Genomic DNA, 22,380 nt, shown 5'->3' with positions numbered 1-22,380 from the left:
TAATATATTATTAATATATTACCAAAAATGTGCTATTTAAAAAAAGTTTAAGTTTTGTACGTCTACAAGGTATATGTATATATATATACATAATAGTGTATAAAATGTGATATTTTAATTCATTATTTTTTTTAAGTATACAATTTACATTTTTTAATATTTTTCTAATCTATAATAGTTAAAAAAAAATGATAATATATAAACATAAATATGACCTTATTAAAACATTTTAAAAATAATAGGCCATAAACTATTTTTTAGTAAAAAAAATAATTGTTATTATATGTATGCAAATGTATAGGTTAAATATTGCACACAAAATAAATGAACTTAAAATAACGTACTTATATGTGTAGGAAAAAAAATTTATATATATTTCATATTTGCAACTTTTTTTATAAAGTGATAAAAATATACTTCTATCTCTTTTCACTTACTTCTCATTACAAAGAAATTACATTTTTTCTCATCATTTGTATTTTTAACATTTTTAACATTTTTAATATTTTTACCATTTTTAACATTTTTAACATTTTTAATATTTTTTTTTTTTTTTTTTTTTTTTTTTTTTTTTGGGGTGTCCTTTTAATAGTTATACAATCTCTTGCTTACATAGATTGTTGACATGCCTTTAGGGAGTCGGCATAATTCTGACATAAGCTGATATCTGAATGTGACATCATGCACTGCGTAGGAGAAAAGAGGAAAGCGATATGACGAAGCAATGTAACGAAGCAATGTAACGAAGCAATGTAACGAAGCAATGTAACGAAGCAATGTAACGAAGCAATGTAACGAAGCAATGTGAGGAAGCAAACAAATGTACACGGATTTAAGCGAGGCCGACTAAAGTTGCCGCCTTATTTGGCATTACTTGATTAAGTTCATCTCTAAATGTTTTACATTTAAGATCGTTATTTCTTTCCATATTCATTGCTCCGGCTTGATTTAACTGAGAATTATTATTGGGGTGAGATACTTCGACATGTCGTGGTCCTAAAATTGAATCAACAGCTCTTTGAGCAACTCCAAAACCAACACCTGATGCCATTCCACTAGCTACTGTCCCCATCATATTTGATATAAACCCTCCTGATTTTTGTTGGGGTTGCATAACATTTCCTCCTGCATAATTTTGAGCATTTGTGTTGTTTCCTCTTCCCAACCCATTTGAAGATGATGATTTCAAAAAGGATGACCTAGCACCTGGAATTAAACATGTATATGTATATGCATGTATATGTATGTATATTTATATTTATATTTATATGCATGTACATATGTATATATTTATTTATTTCAAAAGAAGGTATGAAATAAACAGTTCGAACTAAAATTGGTTAAACAGATTAATGTAAAACGGCTTTATACCCAAACAACAATCAGATATTATATACACATTAATATTTAATAAAATATATAAAATATATAAAAATATAAAATATATAAAAATACAATTCAATCCTTACTTAAGCCACCTGAACGACGATTTGAAGAACGACCCATTATTATTTTATAAAATTTAAAATATATTTAAACGAAAAAGGTGTAAAAACAACAAAAATATATTGGAAAAATTATTTTCTATGAATTATAAGAATATGTATTTGAGCTTTAAAATTAACACGAAAAAAATGTATATATTTATTATAATTAATATTTTGTTTTATTGTGTTTTATCAAAATAATTTTATTTTTTATGATATTAAAACGTAAGTATATTAATTTTTGTTTATCTTTTTTTTTTATTATTATATAAAAAGAAATGATAAAATTTAAGTGTTTATTATAGTAGCAGGTGATAAATATTTTTTTTTTTTTTTGAAAAAAATATACATAAAACCGAAATAAAAAAAAAAACAATGTATATTTGAATAATTTTTATTTTTTATAGATTTTCTTTTTACAATTTTGTTAAAATTATTATATATTAAGAAATACATATATAAAGTTTTTTTTTTTTTTTTTCCATTCATTTTGTTTTGTTGTTTTTGTCAAATACTGTATGTTAATTAGTATTATATATATTCATACTATGTATTAAAATGTTAAATTAAAAAAAAAAAAAAAAAAATCGAATATAATTTATATTTCCCTTACATATGTATAATATATATATATATATCCACATATAGATATAAAAGAATTAATTATTATTTTTAATCTGGTCATTATGATTTATAAAAAAAAGTGTGTGTGTGCATAGTTGTTTAATTGACTGAATTACAAAATTGGAAATATAAACAGTGATGTTATTATGTGTTGTCTTTTATTTTTTATTTGGAAAAGGCGATTAAAATAACTTTTAAATAAATACTCTTCCTAATTAATACACTAAAAATATATGCGATATTGTTATCATGAAATATTTTCGGAAAATATCTAACATTTTGTAATATTTAAGTAAAAAACGATAAACAGTTTTAGTGTTGTTTATTTATATGGGAATATAATAGAGTGGAGAAAAAAATGATGGCATTACATGAATATGTATATGGTTATATACGTGCAGAAACGCATGTACAAACGCATGGATATATATGCACAGATATATACGCACACATGTCTATGGCATGCCTTTTCGAATTTTTAAAAAATACCAATTTTGTAGAAAAAAAAATGAAAAAGAAATACAGAAGAAAAAAAAGTATAATTTAAAAAGTATAAACAAAATTTTTAGAAAAATTTAATACTATTATTTTAAAAAAAATAAAAAAAAAAAAAAAAAAACATAAATTAATTAAAATGGCAAATATAATTCAAAATATATATATGTTAAAGTATTTTATTTCTTATGTCTTCTAATTTTCTTAAAATTTCGTCTGGTGTTTTTTCTAAGTCGGATCCAATTTTTCTTTGAACTTCAAATGGTAGGCTCGAAAATTGTTCGCATAAATCACCGTCAATAACATGCTATATAAAAAGGGCATAGACAAAAATGTATGGCGTAGGTATATGGCGTAGATACATATGTGGGAATATATGTGACATGTATGTAGACATATGTAGACATATGTAGACGTATGAATAGGTGAAAACATTTTAATGTGAGGAAAGTTAGTGGATATAAAAAAGGCGACTCCAAAAAATGTTCATTTTATCTTTTTTTTTTATGTCGGTTTTTACCTGAACTGGATGATAATAGGAACGAAAAAATATGTGCTCTCTTCCACATAGAGAATGTTTTTCTGTCCTTAAAATTATTTCTAAATGTTGAGTTAGTTCCAGCTGAATGAAAGCAAGTTAAAAAAAAAAAAAATAAAATAAAATAAAATCCCAATAATTATTATTGTATTAAAAAGACATAAAAATATTTTTCACTGTTCATATTTTTCCATCCATTAATTTATATGTGAATATTTTTATTAGCTAGCCATTTCTTACTTCTTCTTTGCTATCATATGGAATAAAGGCTCCTATGGTTCCCATTATGGTGGAATATATTATACATTCGCTGCTTGTAGGAGATAGTTTAACTTTTTGTAAGGACGTGACAATTTCTCCAATATGAAAACTCATGATGTGCTCCATCTGGGTACCAAAAATAGGAATGAAAAAAATGTAATAAAATTGGCGACGAACCGATATAGATGTAGATGTATATTATATTGTGATGTTCCAAGGGAATTCATCCATAATAATGTACAGTGGTTCGTAAGGAAAATGATTTTTTATCTTTAGATCCATGTACTTACCTTTCTATTTTTTGTTGAGCTATTTATTACTTCTCCACCATACCAACATTTGTTAGCTATTCCGTATTCCTCTTGCTTCGCTTCCTCCGGCACCTTAAAAACGGGGTGATAAAAATGGGTGATAAAACGGGGTGACAAAACGGGGTGACAAAACGGGGTGACAAAACGAGGTGATAAAACGGGGTTATAAAACAGGGTGACAAAACGAGGTGACAAAACGGGGTTATAAAAAAGGTCAACAAGCTTACCCTCAAAATGAAAACAGAATCAAATTTGTCCGCAGCAATAATAGTATGATGATCCAAAATTTCTGAACATGTTATCCATCGAGGTATAATGTCATCAGATATAAGTCGTATAAGATTTTGATTAGAATCATAAAAAAATATAAGAACAGATTCCCTGATGTCAGATGCAAAAATTCTGTCTCCAGAAACTTTTATTGAAACAATTGCTTCTGGAATATCTTTATATTCACATTTTTTTAATAATTTTTTTTTTCCTAATGCATATATTCTTAATTTATTTCCAACAGATACTATAACTCTCCCGTTAAATGGGCAAAAACAATATGGTTGATCTTCGATAGGTGTAATATGTAACAAATTAAGTTTATAATTTATATCATATGTATATACTCTTAAAGATGCTGATGGTACATTTCTATTTTTTAATGTCATATTCGTAGTGGTTCCAACTATTAAACAATGTAATGCTTCAAGTTCACAAGCACAAACACTTAATGCTGCTTCTTCTAATTCTAATGATATTTTATCTATAATTTGCAAATTTATTGGGTTAATAATTTTAATACAGGATCCCCATTTGCCTAAACCAGCTTTTGGGGTTCCTATACGGTCATATAATAATTCTTCTTCATCATTTTCTTGTTCATCTCCTCCATCTTGTGTTTCTCCTTTTCCTTCAAGCTTAATATCACGTAATGCTTTTTGTATTTCTTGTTGTGTATTTTCATCATATGCATTATGGTCTGCTTCTATAATAGCTAACATTTGTATATTTTTGATTCTTTTAATTTCTAAAGATGTGTCATTATCATAAAATAATGAAGGGAATGGTAATGGGACAATTTTTCTTGGAGTAAATGTTAAATGTAAAATATTTTGACTAAAAACTTCACCAAGTCTATAAAATCGGAAAATTCTTAAACTGTTTCCAGATATAGCTACATATCCATCTGAACATTGTTCAGAATAAAAAGATGATGCATATTCTAATACATCATAATTTAATGGGGAATAAATATATTTCCCTTGATATACATAACATAGATATGTTTTTTCGGATAATACTAAAAGTGCTGGATTTTTATTAACTTGTACATGACAAATTTTAACAGATTTCGCACCTAAATATTTAGAATAATGATTACTTAATGTTCCACATATAGGATCTATTACACTTCGTAAAAGTACACCTGTATTTAGTCCTATATTTAAATATAAAATAGTGTGTTCTTTCTGATTTCCCAATTCTTTCATTTCAGATATACATATATCTTGAGGTGATGAATTATTTGGTAATATGTATGTAGATAATTGTTTAAAATATTGATCTTTTTCTATTGATAATAAACGTACTACATTATCAAGACAGCCAACTGCTAAAAAGCTAGCTCTTAATTTATTTTGTTGTATTTGTTGTATAGATAAACATAAAATTTCAACGTTAATGTTTTTTCTAAATATTTCAGTTAAAGTATGTGATTCATCGATTTCGAAATAAATTAATTCACCACCACTAAGAGATACTACAATTTGTGAACCGTTTGAAGTGGCTGCATTAATTTGTTTATTTTTTGGTGGTATCCATTCTTGTACAATTTTTCCATTGATATGTCGTATTCCTGTATCATATACTTGAATAAAAGAATTATCATATAATAAATTAATATGTATTGTAGTTACATTCGTTAAAAGAAGACTATCATATACTTCTTCTACTGTTTCTCCAATTTCTAATATAAGTGTATTTCCTTCAAAACTTACTATAATATATCCATCATATTCACTTGAATTATCTTTTTTAACTGTCCATATATATCTAGGTTTTCCTGGAAGTTCATTATTTGCTAACTCTTCAATACTTAATCCATGCTGTAATATTCGTAATGATGATCTTGGGCCTCTACCACATAAAGCATATATTTGTGGAAGATTTGAATTTTTTGCATCTAATATTTTCATATCTACTATTGGGGATAAAGAATATATTTGATCTACTAAATATAAATTTTTTAATTTTTGTGTTTTAAATGCGATAATTGCATTTTTTCCTGATGGATGGTTAGATGTACACATAGCATCATTAGAATCATTACCAATACCAGAAAATTGATAAAAAAAATGATTCCCAAATTCTGCTGCTACAAATAATGCTCCTGATTTTAATACACATATAGAATTAGCTATTGGAACTGTATCAAAATATTTACAAATTATTTCTTTTACTATACCATCTTCATGATTAACTTCTATTTTATATAGATCACCATATTCAGATTGTATTAAGATAAAAAAAAATGTTTTGATTCTATGGATTGTCCAACAAACAATGGATATATTTTTTTCTTCTCCAACTTCTAATCGTCTTGGATATGAACAAAATATATCATCATGATCGATTTTTTTATATACTAAATAATTTTCACAACAAACAATTAATCCACTAGGTCCTTGTTGACCTCCTGGTAAGGGTATTAATAAATGTGCAGTAATATCAATAGGTATTGTATGTTTTTTAATTACATGATTTAATCCAAGATCCATTTCCCAAAAACATAACCCTTTTTTTGGATATTCCATTATTTGTTCATTTGCATTAAGAACTTGTTTATCTAAATTTTCATAATTTTGTTCTATCGAAACAAACATTGGATTCTCGAACCCAACATTTAATGCAACTACAGCATGACATATAGAATGAGATTTATGTGCTTCTAAAGGACTACTAATAGTCAAATTTTCTTTATTATCTCTATTTAATATATATACAAATTTTTGTTTTTCAATAGCACATAACATTAAGGCTCTTCCTTTAGGATCTATAGCAATATATTCACCTGGTATAATTCGTCTTATTCCACTTTTACCATAAGTTTCACAATGTACTCTAATAAAATCATTTTTTTCATCATCATATTTTAATATTACTAATCTTCCTGAATCACTACCAATTGCTATATAATCTTTATTACTTCCCAATAATCGAAAGATTTCTAAACTTCGGATTATACCAAATACATCCTTAGAAACTATAACATTTAATTTACCTTGTTTATCAGCTCTTAATAATTCTAATACTTGACCTTTTGCAACTACTATCTCATGTGCTTTTGGTCCCGAGAAATTTCCATATACTGTTCTGGTAATTGCTGTAGGCTTTTGTAAAGTTAGATGATACAATATTGGCATTTTTTTTTTTTTTTTTTTCACTTATATTTATTTTTTAAAATATATAAATTCAATTTTTTAATATAATTACACTGTTTTTATCAGTATGGGGGAGGGTTGTAGATTTTAAGTTTTTTTTTTTTTTTTATAAAATGAGCCCTATATGCGTTTTGTCAATGTGTATATACAAGTATTAGCTTATTATTGGGGATACTACACAAGATAAATATTTATATTTTTCCCCACCCCCTATAACTGTTATTAAATTAAAATATTTCTAACAACTATACAATTGAAGTTCTAAAAAAAAGTATTACATTACTATTTTTTTTTTATCATCATTTATATATAAGTCTGCGATTTATTTCACTTTTTTTTTTTTTTTTTTTTTTCATGGGTATTTTTTGGATAAATGGCTAGTTGTTCAGAAATATACATCCATATATAAGGTCATCTCATTCTATTTTTTCTGTATATATTAGAACTTTTTTAATTTATGTTTATTATGCTGGAAATATACTTATTTTTTTTTATAAATTCTTTTTTTGGGGGAATTTATTCTAGGTTTTATTTTAAAAAATATATATATATATATATTCCGATTTCTTTAATCTGTTTATATTGATTACCATTTAACCTTGTTATGTTTTTTTAGTGAAAATAAAAATGGATGCTGTATAATTCAATTTTTTTAATAATTGATATATGACAAATATTATGATGTGGTTATGATAAAATATGTTCGAAACTGTTATTAAAAAGTTATGTAGATATATTCTTGTTTTTTTTGTTTTTTTTTTTTTGATTTGAAAGTAAAATAATATTATATAGCTTTTGTTAAAAAATTGTGAGGGAAAATATTATTATTTAAAATAAAGGTTAAAAGTACCCTCCTTTTTTCTTACTATTTTTAGATTAAAAAAAATATATTATATAAATTAGCATATATGTAAATAAATATTTATTTACATAACATTTCAATATAGGCCAATATTTATCATTGTTATTTTTTTATTGCTTGAACGGATGGTATAAAAATGTAGGCATTATTTTTTCACATATTTTTTCACATATTTTTCACATATTTTTCACATATTTTTCACATATTTTTCACATATTTTTCACATATTTTTCACATATTTTTTCACATCTTTTTCATATTTTTTATCCTTTTTTGTGTTAAATATATTTAATGTATGATGATGTGATGATATGCGATGAATACGATAATATATGTATGCGTTTCCGTTACACTTAATATATATAATGCTTTACCCTGAATAAAATTAATTTACATAATTGGGGCGTGTATATATATGTATAATTTATTTTGCTGGCTTTATTTTTTCCTTATATATTTATTTTGTTAATTTTTTACAAAAAAATATTGTTTATATATATTGTATTTCTTTTTATAATTTTTCGTAAATTCTTATTTTGTGTTCACAATATTTGAATGCCCTAATTTACATTTATAGGCAAAATATATTTGATCACAAAATGGGAACCTTATGAGGGTGTGAAAAAAAAGCATGCTAAAAAAGGTGGTAAAAAAAGGTGGTAAAAAATTTATTAGGTATATAATAGTCCAAAACAATTCGTAATATTATCCCAAAAAGGTCTAAGCAAACTTATAAAAATACGGAATGGGGTAAAAAGAAAATTATTTTACTTTTATATGAAATAAAACAATAAAATATCATTATTAAAGGTTTGATATAAAATAAAAGATGGTTATCATTATATGATAGTATCAAAAAAAATGAATATACAAATTTGTTAATTTGAAAAGATTGAAATAATGATTATATATTTTGCCCAACTACAAACTCAAAATTTTGTGAATAAACAAACAGTTCTCTTGAAATAGTCTAATCATTTTATTATGGACAATAAAATTAATTAAATAAAAAAAAAAAAAAAAAATATAATAATATAATAATATAATAACATAGTAGTAATAGACATTTTATTTAAAAAAATTGATATAAATTTAGAGCTGATTATTTCTCATTTAGGTAATTAAACAAATGTGAAAAAATGAATATATATAAATTTGTTTGCCATCATTTTAAAGGCATGCAGTAAATTATCTTTTGATTTTATAAACATGTCTATATATGGGAAATGTATTTATTTTAAAATTTCTCATTTTATATAATACTGTTTTGGAAATAATATAAACATTACGAAAAATATGTACATAAATAAATATACAATTTTCTTTGTATGCTTAAATAAGTCTATTAAATAAGTACTATTAAATAAGTATTGCCTAGTGTATATACACATTTGTTTTATGTTTTTTTTTATGTTTTTTTTATGTTTTTTTTTGTTTTTTTTTGTTTTTTTTTCTTATTATTCGACTTATTTACGGACAATATTTGCAACATTTAGTGGTGGCCAATACATGTGGGCTTTCTAAACACTTGAATGTAGTGATTATGTAGTGATTATGCAGTGATTATGTAGTGCTCAGTAGTAGTGTGGATGTGCTTGGTATATTGTCTATTTTTTACTTTTATTTTTTGTTAATTTTGATTTGTTTTATCAAGTTATGGCATTTTTTTATTAAAAAATCCAAAAAATATATTTGTGTAAATACCCATAATATATAGAAGTATAAAAAAGTAAATTTGTTGTATCAATTTGTGAAATATTTAAATAATTGTCAAAATGTCGATTTTACAACATATATTATTTTATTTCATGTTTTTATTGGCTTTCTTTATATTTGATAAGGAAAATTTTTTTTTTGTACAATCTTTAAGTAATGATAAAAATAAATATGTTAATATTTTAAATGCAAATAATATTGAGAATATTTTTAATGACAATTTTTCATTTATCGATTCTCTAATAAATTCCATTTCAAAAATTTTGAAGAAAGTTCCTCTTGGAGGTTAAACTAAAATGTCTAGTTATGCCAACTAATTTTGTTCACCATTTTGCCCACTCATTTTGCCAACTCATTTTGCTCACCCATTTTGCCGCTTTTTTTACCGCTTTTTTTACCGCTTATTTTTCCGCTTATTAATTTTTCCAAATTTGCAGTGCTAAAGAAAAAGATAATAGCTGAACTTGGGAAAGTAGCAAAAGATCTTAAATTACCAAACCCAGATGAAGAAATATGTGATATTAATTATTCCGAATTATGCCCAGAAGGATGGGTAAATTTTGGGGACGGAAAAAATTGCTTAAGCCCAAGTAACTATGTTGGGCCATGTAAAAAAAAAGTATCTTTCAAAAATAAAACAGCAATTAATAAATATGAATTTTCAGTAAAATGTAATGTATCATGGCCTTGTATAGGAAAATGTGTAGAAGATTTTACAAAAAATTGTCCAGAAAATTGGATTCTAAAAAAAAAAAATATTTGTTATGCTCCTAAAAGTTATAAAGATATATGTGTAAAAGAAAAAAATTTTACTAATTTTTCTAAATCAGAAAAAAAGATATGGGGAGATATATGCAATGTTAATTGGCCTTGTTATCAAAAAAATTATAATATATTATGTCCATTAGGTTGGAAAAAAAGTCCAGATAATAAAAGTTGTATAGGGCCAGAATCTTATACAGGCCCATGTAAAAATATTTTATATTTAAATAATTTAAATAAAAATGAAAAAATATTATTAAAAAATATATGTAATATTGAGTGGCCAATTTATCAAGATAATGAACAAAATTTTGATTCTTTTTTATGTCCAACTGGATGGAATCTATCACAAATAAATAATTCGATTTGCATTGCTCCAAAAAATTATATAGGACCATGTGCTAAACAAATTTCTTTATCTACATTTAGTAAAGAAGATAAATCAAATTTTTCTAAAAATTGTCTTGTTCATTGGCCATTTATTCAAAATACAAAAAATAAAAATAGTAATCAAAATTTTAATTTTCCATGTCCTGATAATTGGGAATTAATTAATCAAAAAAAAGAAAAAAATATTTGTATTGCTCCAAAAAATTATATAGGGCCATGTAATAATATTGTATCTTTTAAAAATTATACTAACGAAATGAAAGAAGCTTGGGCATATGCTTGTAAAGTCAATTTTCCATATGATAATTTGAAACATACAAATAATAAAAAAGTAGAAAATGAACAGAATGAAAAAAATTTAAAAATTTACGGAATAAGAAATAGTAATAACACTATGATAAATATTCCATCAATTAATAATGGACCTTTTGGTTCTTCAGGATCTATATATGAAGGTTTAGTTTTAGATGCAGATAAAGGAATAGAATATGGTCAAAATCGTAATAAATCAAAAAATAAAAGTAAAATTGTTATACAAGATTTTGAAAATATTGATAGTGAAAATTTTATTATCACAGATGATAAAATTAAAGATCTTATATTATTAAAAGAATCGACTGAAAATGAAAAAATGAAACAAACTATTGATGAAACAATTAAGCAATTAAGAACCAAATATACTTTTGGAAAATTCGATTATTCTTTTATACAAGCCTAAAATTGGAAAAATTGGAAAAATTGGAAAAATTGGAAAAATTGGAAAAATTGGAAAAATTGGAAAAATTGGAAAAATTGGAAAAATTGGAAAAAATATAAACAGATTCTATATGGCGAACTAAAACGAATGAAGAATAAGACTCGTACACAATTCGAATATAAATAATTTACGGGAATGAATAAGCTATAAACAAACCCTAAACAAACCCTAAATAAACGATAAAATTACAACCAATTTTCTTATGTTTGAAAAGGTATTAAAGATATGCCAATTTTTTATATACACCTGGACGTTTAAAGGGGCATTGAAATAAAATTTTATTTTGTAAAATAAATGTGATAAAAATTTTATCAGATATTCTCTTATAATTTACTTTTAAAAAATAATATAAGTTTTATAATTTATATTACTGTTCAATATAACTAGATATAATTTTATTCTCCATTCTCAAATCTATAAATAAATATGGTTCACTTTTTATACCGTTTTACAATTTTTTTATATTACGAAATTTGTTTATTTGCATTTTAAGTTGTTGTGTCATCATTGCACATAAAGGTGTGTATATTATGAGAATGTTTCTTCGAATTATTTTACATTTTACATTTTATATTTATTATTTTACATTTTATATTTATTATTTTTCATTTTTTTTTTTTTTTTTTTAAATGTTATAAACAAAATTTTGTTATAATCATATATGTACAGGGTTTCTTCTCCCTTCTTGCAACTTTATCATCTCAATCTTTTGTTTAAATAAGTGGAAAATTCACATAGCGTGTCAAGCTATATAATAGTAGTAATAGTATGCGCTACATAAACATGCTATGTAGTTGACTTCTAAGCATAGTGAAAAAAAAAATTATAATTGAGCTTACAATGTTATGGAATATTTTAGGGCAATTTAAAACTGTTCTTAATTATATTAGCAGGAAATGTATTTTTTGTGCCCCCCAAAATGTTGATCACAAAAGAGAAAAAAAGAGAAAAAAAAGATAAAAAAAGATAAAAAAAAAGATAAAAAAAGATAAAAAAAAAGATAAAAAAAAGATAAAAAAAAGATAAAAAAAAAGATAAAAAAAAGATAAAAAAAAGATAAAAAAAAGATAAACCCGTTTCATAAGCAATTAAATTTTATGCTTAACTAAAATTGGCAATATAACACTAATGAGAGAATTTGTTAACAATTTTTTTTATCAAATTTAGGAGAGTTACAAATTATTTTATCTCCTATAAATTTTTATTAAAAAAAAATAAAAACAAAAAAATAATTAGGGCATACGAAAATGTGATGGCAATCCAAGCAAGTACTTAAATGATGTAATTAAATTTGGTGATATGTAATTTTTTTTTTTTTTTTTTTTTTTTTTTTTATGATTTTATTGTGTAACACATTTTACACAAGATATTTGCATATGTATATAAAAAAAAATATATGTTGTACATATATTCACACACACTTATGCTGATATAATAATACATAAATTTACAACATCCTGTATATTTTGTAGAATGTTTTATGCTTCCAATGAAAAATATGAAAAATGTTTCAGGCTTTTATAAATATATAATACTTATTATTCTTATATATATTTTAGCTAATATAAAATGTAATAAGATAAAAAAAATAGGATATAATAACATACAAAATAAAATATATGGACATCAAAAATATAAATATGAAAAAGTAAACCTGAATAAATTATTTTATCTTGAAAATAAAAATAAGTTAAAAGAAATATGGGAAAGGATTAAAAAAAATGTTAATATACGAGACCCTAAAAATGTGGATAAAAAAATTATAAAAACAAATTCAGATTTGAATTCATTTAAAAATACCACAAAAAATAATACAGATGATAGTAATAAAATAATTAATAATGTTACAATTAATAATGTTATAATAAATAATAGTACAATAATTGATCAAAATAAATTATCAAATTTACTGAAATGTAACAATTTAATCACTATTAGACATAAAGACATTAACAAAATAATAAAAATTATAAATGAATATTATATTAAAAATAATTACATTTTCTCCAATATTTTGAAATATGAAATAAAAAACGAAAATGATAAAAAAATATTAATAATATATGCTAACGAATTGGTAATTGATAAAAATTGTATAAAAGTTAATGTTTATAAAGAGGTGGGTAAAAAAAATGAAAGTAAAAATGTGGAAACAAAAGAAAAAAAAATAAAAAATAATAACATAAACAATGTAAAAGAAATAATTTTTGAACGTGAAAATATCTTAAGTAAGGATATATTAGAATACGAACTAAATGTAAAAAACCCAAAATATTGTGATCAGGTAAAAAAAATGTTTGAAAAAAAAATGAATATAAAAGAAAGCTCGATTTTTGTTTGGGATGAAAAAATGTATGACTTGTTAATAAAATCTAATTTATTCAAATATATACATGTTAGACTAATATTTGACAAAAGTATCAATAAGCATATATTAGAAATAGATGTAATAGAAAATAAAAACATGATATTTATTCCAAGTATATCAAAAAGTTTTAATTCGATGTTGGAATTTTGCATAAATTTGACATTTTCGTATTTACACAGTTTAAATTTTGCTGACAAGTTGAGAATAAAATATTTTCAAAATTTAAATTACAAAAATAATAAACATAATTATGATATAATTTTTGTTAATGATACAATAGAAATAGAAAAACTAAAAAACAATTTTCCATCATATTCAATTTATGGTTTTAATACAAATAAAGTCTACAAAAAAGAACTTAATAATTCATTCTTAAATGATTTTACAAATATTATTAACAGTCAGTATAAAAAAAAAAATGAAGAAAATAGTGAGAAAAAAGAACAAAAAAGTTTAAAAGGTTTTATACAAACGAAAGATATCTATAATTATTTGCATACAAATAAATTCTTCATTTTTTATATTAAAAAAATTCATAATACAATTTTTGAATTAAAAATAAAAATTAAAAAAAACATATTGCATAATTTTTTATACTTTTTGAAAACACCCAGTAACACACTAACTAGCCAAAGTTTGCTATCTTCTGAAGATAAAAAAGTGGAAAATGATTCCAAAATTAGTAAAATGGCTCAAAATTTTGTAATTTCTAAATATAATTATTTTATAAAAAGAAAAACTAATGATGTCTTACTTAATAAATTATATAATATTTATGGATCTACTTTTAAATGTTCATTTTCTTTAAATGCGTGTTCTTCAAATATATTTGAAAAGACAAAATTTTTAAACACTTTTTTTAATTTAAAAAATAAAATAGATTTGATTTTTCACTTTAATACAAACAAAAATTTTTGTATAAAAAGTTTTTCAAATATATCTTTGGACAAAAATGAGAATAATACAAGCAAACGTGTTAATACTAAAAGTTTTTATTCATATTTATTATCTTATTTTAAAGATATTAATAAAGAAAAATATTATGATATTAATAAAATAAATAATATACATTTGAATTACACATTTTATTTTAATAAAAATTATAAAATACCAATATCTAAATATATTATTAATCTCAAAAATATATTAAAAAGAAAAAAAAAAAATAATCAGAATGAAGAAATAGAAAAAGAAGGAGAGAAGAGACAACATATTATTCGACATAATATACATGATAAAATAAAGTTGAGAAAAAAATTTCCTTTAAATTTTATTAATTTAAATATAAATGATATAGAATTGTTAATAAATTTAGAATTTTCTTTAACAAAAAATTTATGGAATTATAAAGGAATAAATATTTTAAATAATGATAACAGATGGTTTAAAAAAAAAATTATCGATATACCTTATGCTATAATTAATAAGCTATTCAATATGAATAATGAAAAAAATGCACACAATAATAATTTGGAAGGTTTTAAAGAACATATTGAAAAAGTAGAAATATATAAAAATGATTTATCCGAAAGTAATAAATATAACATACACAATGTAAATATAAATGATGCTACAAATGAATATCTAAATAAAATAAACTGTTGGTTAAATTATAAATTAGTATTCCCTATACTATTTAATAATTATTTTTTAAATTTAACAAATATGAAGTTGTATTTATTTCTTAATTATAATTTATTTGATAAGCAACAACAAAATTGTAATATATCATCTATACCTAATAACCAAAACAAAAATATGGCTACTTCAAATTTTATTAAGTTAAATTATTTAAAAAAAAAACAAAAAAAAAAACAAATTCCATCATATGGATTTGGTATTATCTTTTCAAATATAAATGTTTTTTTGAATTTTAAAATTAACTCTAAAAATATTTTACCTTCCTTAGTAATGCAATTAAATAGAGATATATCCAAATTTAAATATTTGTTATAATCTTAAAAATATGTCTGTTTTTCAAAAGGAAGAAAAATTGTAAATTGAGAAAATATGCGATCTCTTATGTAAAATGTAAATTAATGTGTTTTATTATTTTTTTGTTTTTACACTTTGTCAATTTTTTTAAAAAAAATTTAATTTTTTTATATATTTTTTATATTTTTAACATTTTTATATTTTATATTTTTTTATTTTGGAGCTTATACTAAGCACACTGTCTTGTGACACTGATTTATTTATACACCTTTTTATAAAAAATGTAAAATTGTAAAAACCTATCATAAAAAAATGATGCAACAATATATGATTAAACTTATTTAGCCATTTTGTTTCTACTAACATAGAATAAAATGGAGAAAATAATTTTCAAATTAAAATGAATTTTATTTATGCTAATATATATTTATAAAAAAAAAAAAAAAAAAATATGACAGTTAGCAAAATAAACTATTATATATAAAATTATTTATAAACCATATATTAAACAATTTCGGAATTATAAAACAACTACTTTTTATAATTTGTTCATTTTATATATATATATAAATAAATTACATGTATTTATAATATTTTTAAAAATTTTGTTTTTTTATGTTTATACATTTTGTTCATTTCGTTAACAAATGTATGGAATGCTAACAAAAAAAAAACCTAAATGAAATATTATTTTTTTTAAATAATTAAATATGTTATTAAATATTCTTAACAAGGGATAACTTAATTAAAATAAAATACTATGACTAATATTTGGTAAAATATAGATTCTTATATAATATCTCATTTTTTACATGTCAATTAATTTGATATTTTTTCATCTTTTATGTAAAGGAAATATATACATATGTATATGCATGCATACTTGTGCATATACACACATAGATAGTGTTTATTTATATGCAAAATTAGATTATTGTAAAAATAGGGAAGAGTATAGATATGATCCGTAATATTGGTGTTATATACATAGAACGATAAAAAAAATAAAAGATAAATAAAAAAAATAAAAGGTAAATAAATTATATCAAAATATATCAAAATATATCAAAAATGATAACCTCCTTAGATGTAGTACACGAATTATTAACCACCATATATTATGAAATATTTTCTCGAAAAAGAAATGAAATTGTTAAATATGATATTTTGCTATTTATAGATGACTACTACTATTTTGATGTTTTAAATAAAATAAGTCGAGATATAAATGAGTTAGATAATACATGTACAATAATTGAAAACACTAATTTTAACGAAATATTTACAAACTTTTGTAAAAGTAGAAATTATATTATAAATAATAAAACATATTCAACTGAGAATGAAAAGAGAATAGATTTCCTTCACGAAATTTGTTCAGATTTGCTATGTCTTATATATGAAAATGGGAAAAATGGAAAAAGTGGGAAAAATTGTCAAAGTGGGCAAAACCGAGTTATATCAAAGTGCGAGAATAATAAAAATAAAGAGAGTAAACATTTGAAAACGATAAATAAAAATTTAATAGAAATATATAATCTAACTAATTACCCAAATAAGCCAATCGATAATATGAATAAAAATGATATTAAAACAATTTTAGATTCCAATAAAATTAAATTTAAGAATAACGATATAATAATAATGGAAAAAATAAATGAAGAAAAAGAAAATTTATTAACAAAAGTATTAGAAAAATATAATAATGAATATGAATTAAGATATTATTATTTATTTTTAAATAATATGCTAACAATACAAACAATGTTTACATCACCTCTTGTTAATATATATTCAAAAGAAATTCAAAATATAATTAAAAAAATAATTCAAGTTAAAAATAATATATATATACCTATAAATATTTATGATATTTTATCGTTTCAATATGAGCAAATTATATTTAATAAAAGTTCATATAATAATTTAATTACTCCCGTAAAAAAAATAAAAATTGTAGATGATGTTATAGAAAGGGGAGGTATTCCTACAGAGTTCTCTAAAAATGAAATTATAACAGATCTTATTAATGCAAATATGGCATTAAAAGATAAATATAATAAATCGAGAAAACAGAGCGAGACAGGATTTTCTAATAAATATCGGGTTAATAACTATTATAATTCGCGTCGCTACTAATTTTCGCTCAAAAATAAGAGAGAATAATAGAGATAATAATGGAGATAATAATGGAGATAATAATAATGGAGTAACATGACTAATGCGCTTGATTTTCACTCAAGCGGCATTTTTTTATATTGGAAAAAAATCACCGCAAGTATGTACTAATATGTGTGTGTGTTCCTAAAAATAGCATTTTTTATCGTGTTTTTTATCGTGTTTTTTATCGTGTTTTTTTTTGCATTATTTCACGATTAAAAAGTGCCATTTAAGTATCTATATTAACTAGCTAATTGTGATTATTAAAAAAAAAAAAAAAAAAATTAAAATTAAAATTAAAAATAAAAAATTAAAAAATTAAAAAATAGTGCCTTAAATATGCTTCCATTTTTGCATACAGTCTAAATCCTTATGCAGTATTAGCATACGATTCTCGCGATAATTATGATAATTTGGAATATGCACACATATTAGATACTTATTTATTTATTTATTCTCTTTAGTTAAGGTGTGTCTTTTTTTTTATATGAGAATAATAGCTAGTACTATTACAAGATATTTATAATTTTTTTTATTTAATTTTAAAATTAAATAATATTCTTATCGCGAATTGAAAGAAATATAGCGATAACATTGACGAAAAAAAATATTTATCATGCTCTTTATTATGTTCATTTTTATGCTCATTTATTATTATGTTAATTTTTATGCTAATTTTTTATTACGTTAATTTTTATGCTAATTTTTATGCTAATTTTTTATTATGTTAATTTTTTTTATGTTTAAATAAAATATTTATATAAATATAATTCAATAAGCCTATTTTCATTTCTATATTTATTATTGATATTAATAATTTTTCAACTTTTATATTTTTTTTCACATCTTTTGGATTCTATAACTTTTTTCATCTATGCCTTTCCAATTCTACTGACTTCACTATATCATGATTAAAAAGAATATCTAAAACAAAAGTGCAATTCACTTTTATTTTATTTTTTTTTTTTTTGTTGTTGTTGTTGTTTTTCGTGCTCAATATATAAGCACACACAGTTATATGGGCTTAGCTATAGATACGTAATACAGTATAGATACGTGATACAGTATAGATACGTGATACAGTATAGATACGTGATACAGTATAGATACGTGATACAGTATAGATACGTGATACAGTATAGATACGTGATACAGTATAGATACGTGATACAGTATAGATACGTGATACAGTATAGATACGTAATACATATAGATACATATAGATACGTAATACATATAGATACATATAGATACGTAATACATATATACATCTTCTGAATAAGCAATATACAAAATGTCTCAAAAATATTTAGTAATCGTCCATTGCGTTTTCCTTCTTTTGAACTTATTCAAAACAAATTGCTATTCCGTACAATCTCACAGCAATTTGAAAACAAATAATTCTCAATGTATTGGCTGTATGAATGGAAAAACTAAAACATTAAGAAACATCGAAAGTAAAAATAATAGAATCAATAGTTCTTTCTTACATGTACGAGAAGATGAAGAAGATGATAATACATTTTATAGTCTCAAATTAAATGAAAAAAATTTTAGATGGAGCATACCATTAGCAATAGGTTCAGATAAGACTGTTATTGATTTAGTTTTAACTATTGCAAATTCTTCTACTGCATTTTATTGCTATGATGAAAAGAAACCCTCTCCAGATACAGAAACATTAGGATATGATTTATCGAAATCTACAGATTTGAAATATGTTGATTGTAAAGATGAAACATGTACTGAAATTTTAGGAAGTAATAAGTGTTTAATTTTAGAAGAATATTTTAAATTATTAAATGGATATGTTTTGAGAAAAAAAAGTTGTAAAAGCAAATTTTGTGATTATGTAAATAAAATGAATTTTTTAAATATGAGTAATCCAGGTGTAGATAAAAATGCATCTGTATGTCCATTTGATAATAAAGTTGATAGTGATAAAATTAAAGGGTTCTATTTTAATGATTCCTTTTTAATTAGTAAGGAAAAAAAAGTTACATATAATTATTTTGGATGTATAACAGAAAATGAAAATTTAAATATTAATGAAAATACATCTGGTATTATTGGATTAACTAATGATTATAAAGCTGATAAGAAATATTCATCTATTTTAAATTCTTTTATTTCAAATTCCGAATCAAAAAAAAATATATTTGGTGTATGCTTAATTGATGGGGGTGGGTTTATTTCATTTGGAGGATATGACAAATTAGCATTAAAACCTGGTGTGCCTCCAAAAAAAGTAAAAGGCCCAGAAGATAGTGATGATTCTGTAGACACATCTTATAGAAACACATTATTATCTATTGGAGATGATTCAGATGGTTTAATTTGGGTAGACTATTCCGAATCTACAAATGAATTATACAAAGTAAAAGTGACAAAAATAAATGTGAACGTAACTGATGATAGCTCAGAACATGAAGTTAACAAAGATTTTATCCTTGATACATGTAATTTATATATTTCTTATGTGAATATGAGTTTGGTTCGGTTAAAGTGTAGTCATGTATATATATTGGAAAATTCAGTATTTTTTTTGCCTTATATTTTTCCTCATCATCTTTCCTTATTACCATCTTTCCTTTTTAGATGACTACTTTATATCGCTACCCAGAGAAATTTCAGCTAAACTTACAGAAAAAATTAATAAAATATGTAAAGATTTAAATGACAAATGTAAACAAGTTGAAAATTCTGGAACATTCCAAATGGAAAGTGAGCAAGTAGCATCTTTCCCAGCCATAGAATTTTATTTCAAGTAAAAAAAAAAAAAAAAAAAAAAAAAAAAAAAAAAATATATGCATATATTACCAAAACTGCATATGCTTCACTATTTGTGTATTTGCCATTTTTCAGTGAAAACAAAGTGGTGGTCCAACCCCAAGATTATATAATAAATGACGGGTAATTTTGACTAGCCAAAATAGATAAATAAGTAACTAAATAAAAAAATAAGGCGTTTTACCCACATTTTGTTCATATTTTTTGCAGAGATAAAAATTACAAAATTTTAGTAAAACATGCTGAAAGCAATGAAAAACTTGGAGTCCCATTTTTCTTGAGCAAATATATAATATTTGACAACGAACAAAAGAAATTAGGTTATACATGCATGCATACGTATATGTATATGCGAGCGTTTATACGTATATGTTTATGTTTATGTTTATGTTTATGTTTATGTTTATGTTTATGTGAGGGTTTGTATGCTTGATAGACGAGAATAAGTTTGTAAATGATTGTTCTTATACAATTCTTTAATTTCAGGTATTGCCCAATCTGCATGCCAAACTAAAAACGCATTCTCACCACAAGATTCTTCTGTCAAACCACCAGTAGTACCTAAAGAACCAACCGAAGTTGTTGATCTCCCAGCCAAAGATAAAGGGCCAGGTGATGTCATTGTAGTTCCAGGTGAAGATAAAAGACCAGGCGAAGTTATAGTACCAGAGGTAAGTATAGAAATAAAAATGTATACACAAAAATTCGTTTCAAACGTGTTATAAATCTGTATACTTATTGCCACTGCCACTGTCACTAACACTACCAATGTCATCATTATTATTGTTATTTTTTATTTTTTATTTTGTTATTTTTTATTTTTGAAAGGACGGTGAAGATAAAGGTTTTTACGAAAAAAATAAAACAGCCATTTTAGCAGTCTCTGGTGTTGCTGTTTCAGGATCTATTATTGGAAGTATTTTTTACCTTTTATAAATTAAATAAAATTGAAAAGCATATACTTAAAATTATCTAATTAACACTTTTAATTCAAAAAAAAAAAAAAAAAAAAAAAAATATTTAAGTGTGTGAAAATGTGTGCATAAATAAAACCCCATGGAGAATATCGTAACGGATATATAAAATATGAGAGTGGTAATACTTGCAAAATGTAAAATAACAATTTAGGGTTTCAAAGATGTTATTCTCGAATTTGTCAAATATATATACACACACAAACTTTTTTAATTATTTTTCAGATCAAATTATTAAAATGAAAAGAATCAAAGATATGCGAATTATACTAGTATTACTTTTCCCATTTTTATATTTTTATCTGAACTTAATTATATAAAGCCAGTGTACATAAAATCTAAATTTATGTCGTAGTTTAATAATTTATATGATTTTATATATATCCATTTTTATTTATAATTTTTTTTTTGGGGATAAATTTATGAAATACATAGTTTTTTTTTTTTTTTTTTTTTAATATACATTAACAATATATTAATTAGAAAACTGAAATGAAATTAGAGAAACTGAGGTTTTAG

At 22.9% G+C, this 22,380-nt stretch overlaps 6 protein-coding genes across 6 annotated transcripts; 4 read left to right on the top strand and 2 right to left on the bottom strand.

The window, feature by feature from the left end:
- Positions 1-608: 608 nt before the first annotated feature.
- PY17X_1452000 (conserved Plasmodium protein, unknown function) lies at positions 609-1,506 on the bottom strand (the record flags this gene model as incomplete). The annotated part of the gene is made up of 3 exons (XM_022957661.1): positions 609-686; positions 875-1,206; positions 1,470-1,506. The coding sequence occupies 3 exons, from the start codon at positions 1,504-1,506 to the stop codon at positions 609-611; spliced, it is 447 nt and encodes a 148-aa protein (XP_022813014.1).
- A 1,269-nt stretch (positions 1,507-2,775) lies between these two features.
- Positions 2,776-7,129, bottom strand: PY17X_1451900 (splicing factor 3B subunit 3, putative; the record flags this gene model as incomplete). Its single annotated transcript, XM_022957660.1, has 5 exons — positions 2,776-2,913; positions 3,127-3,228; positions 3,385-3,531; positions 3,696-3,764; positions 3,944-7,129. 5 exons carry the CDS (start codon positions 7,127-7,129, stop codon positions 2,776-2,778), a joined length of 3,642 nt encoding a protein of 1,213 aa, XP_022813013.1.
- Positions 7,130-9,817: 2,688 nt separating this feature from the next.
- On the top strand, positions 9,818-11,595 carry PY17X_1451800 (CPW-WPC family protein; the record flags this gene model as incomplete). The annotated part of the gene is made up of 2 exons (XM_022957659.1): positions 9,818-10,010; positions 10,163-11,595. 2 exons carry the CDS (start codon positions 9,818-9,820, stop codon positions 11,593-11,595), a joined length of 1,626 nt encoding a protein of 541 aa, XP_022813012.1.
- Positions 11,596-13,132: 1,537 nt separating this feature from the next.
- Positions 13,133-15,958, top strand: PY17X_1451700 (protein TOC75, putative; the record flags this gene model as incomplete). The annotated part of the gene is made up of 1 exon (XM_718577.2): positions 13,133-15,958. One exon carries the CDS (start codon positions 13,133-13,135, stop codon positions 15,956-15,958), a length of 2,826 nt encoding a protein of 941 aa, XP_723670.2.
- Positions 15,959-17,008: 1,050 nt separating this feature from the next.
- PY17X_1451600 (conserved Plasmodium protein, unknown function) lies at positions 17,009-18,076 on the top strand (the record flags this gene model as incomplete). The annotated part of the gene is made up of 1 exon (XM_721710.1): positions 17,009-18,076. The coding sequence occupies one exon, from the start codon at positions 17,009-17,011 to the stop codon at positions 18,074-18,076; it is 1,068 nt and encodes a 355-aa protein (XP_726803.1).
- Positions 18,077-19,391: 1,315 nt separating this feature from the next.
- PY17X_1451500 (microgamete surface protein MiGS) lies at positions 19,392-21,823 on the top strand (the record flags this gene model as incomplete). Its single annotated transcript, XM_022957657.1, has 6 exons — positions 19,392-20,556; positions 20,696-20,864; positions 20,963-21,010; positions 21,098-21,207; positions 21,374-21,558; positions 21,716-21,823. The coding sequence occupies 6 exons, from the start codon at positions 19,392-19,394 to the stop codon at positions 21,821-21,823; spliced, it is 1,785 nt and encodes a 594-aa protein (XP_022813011.1).
- Positions 21,824-22,380: the final 557 nt, after the last annotated feature.

Source organism: Plasmodium yoelii (genome assembly GCF_900002385.2).
Source record: "Plasmodium yoelii strain 17X genome assembly, chromosome: 14".
Taxonomy (NCBI): Eukaryota; Apicomplexa; class Aconoidasida; order Haemosporida; family Plasmodiidae; genus Plasmodium; species Plasmodium yoelii.
This window is presented reverse-complemented; position numbering and strand designations above follow the sequence as displayed.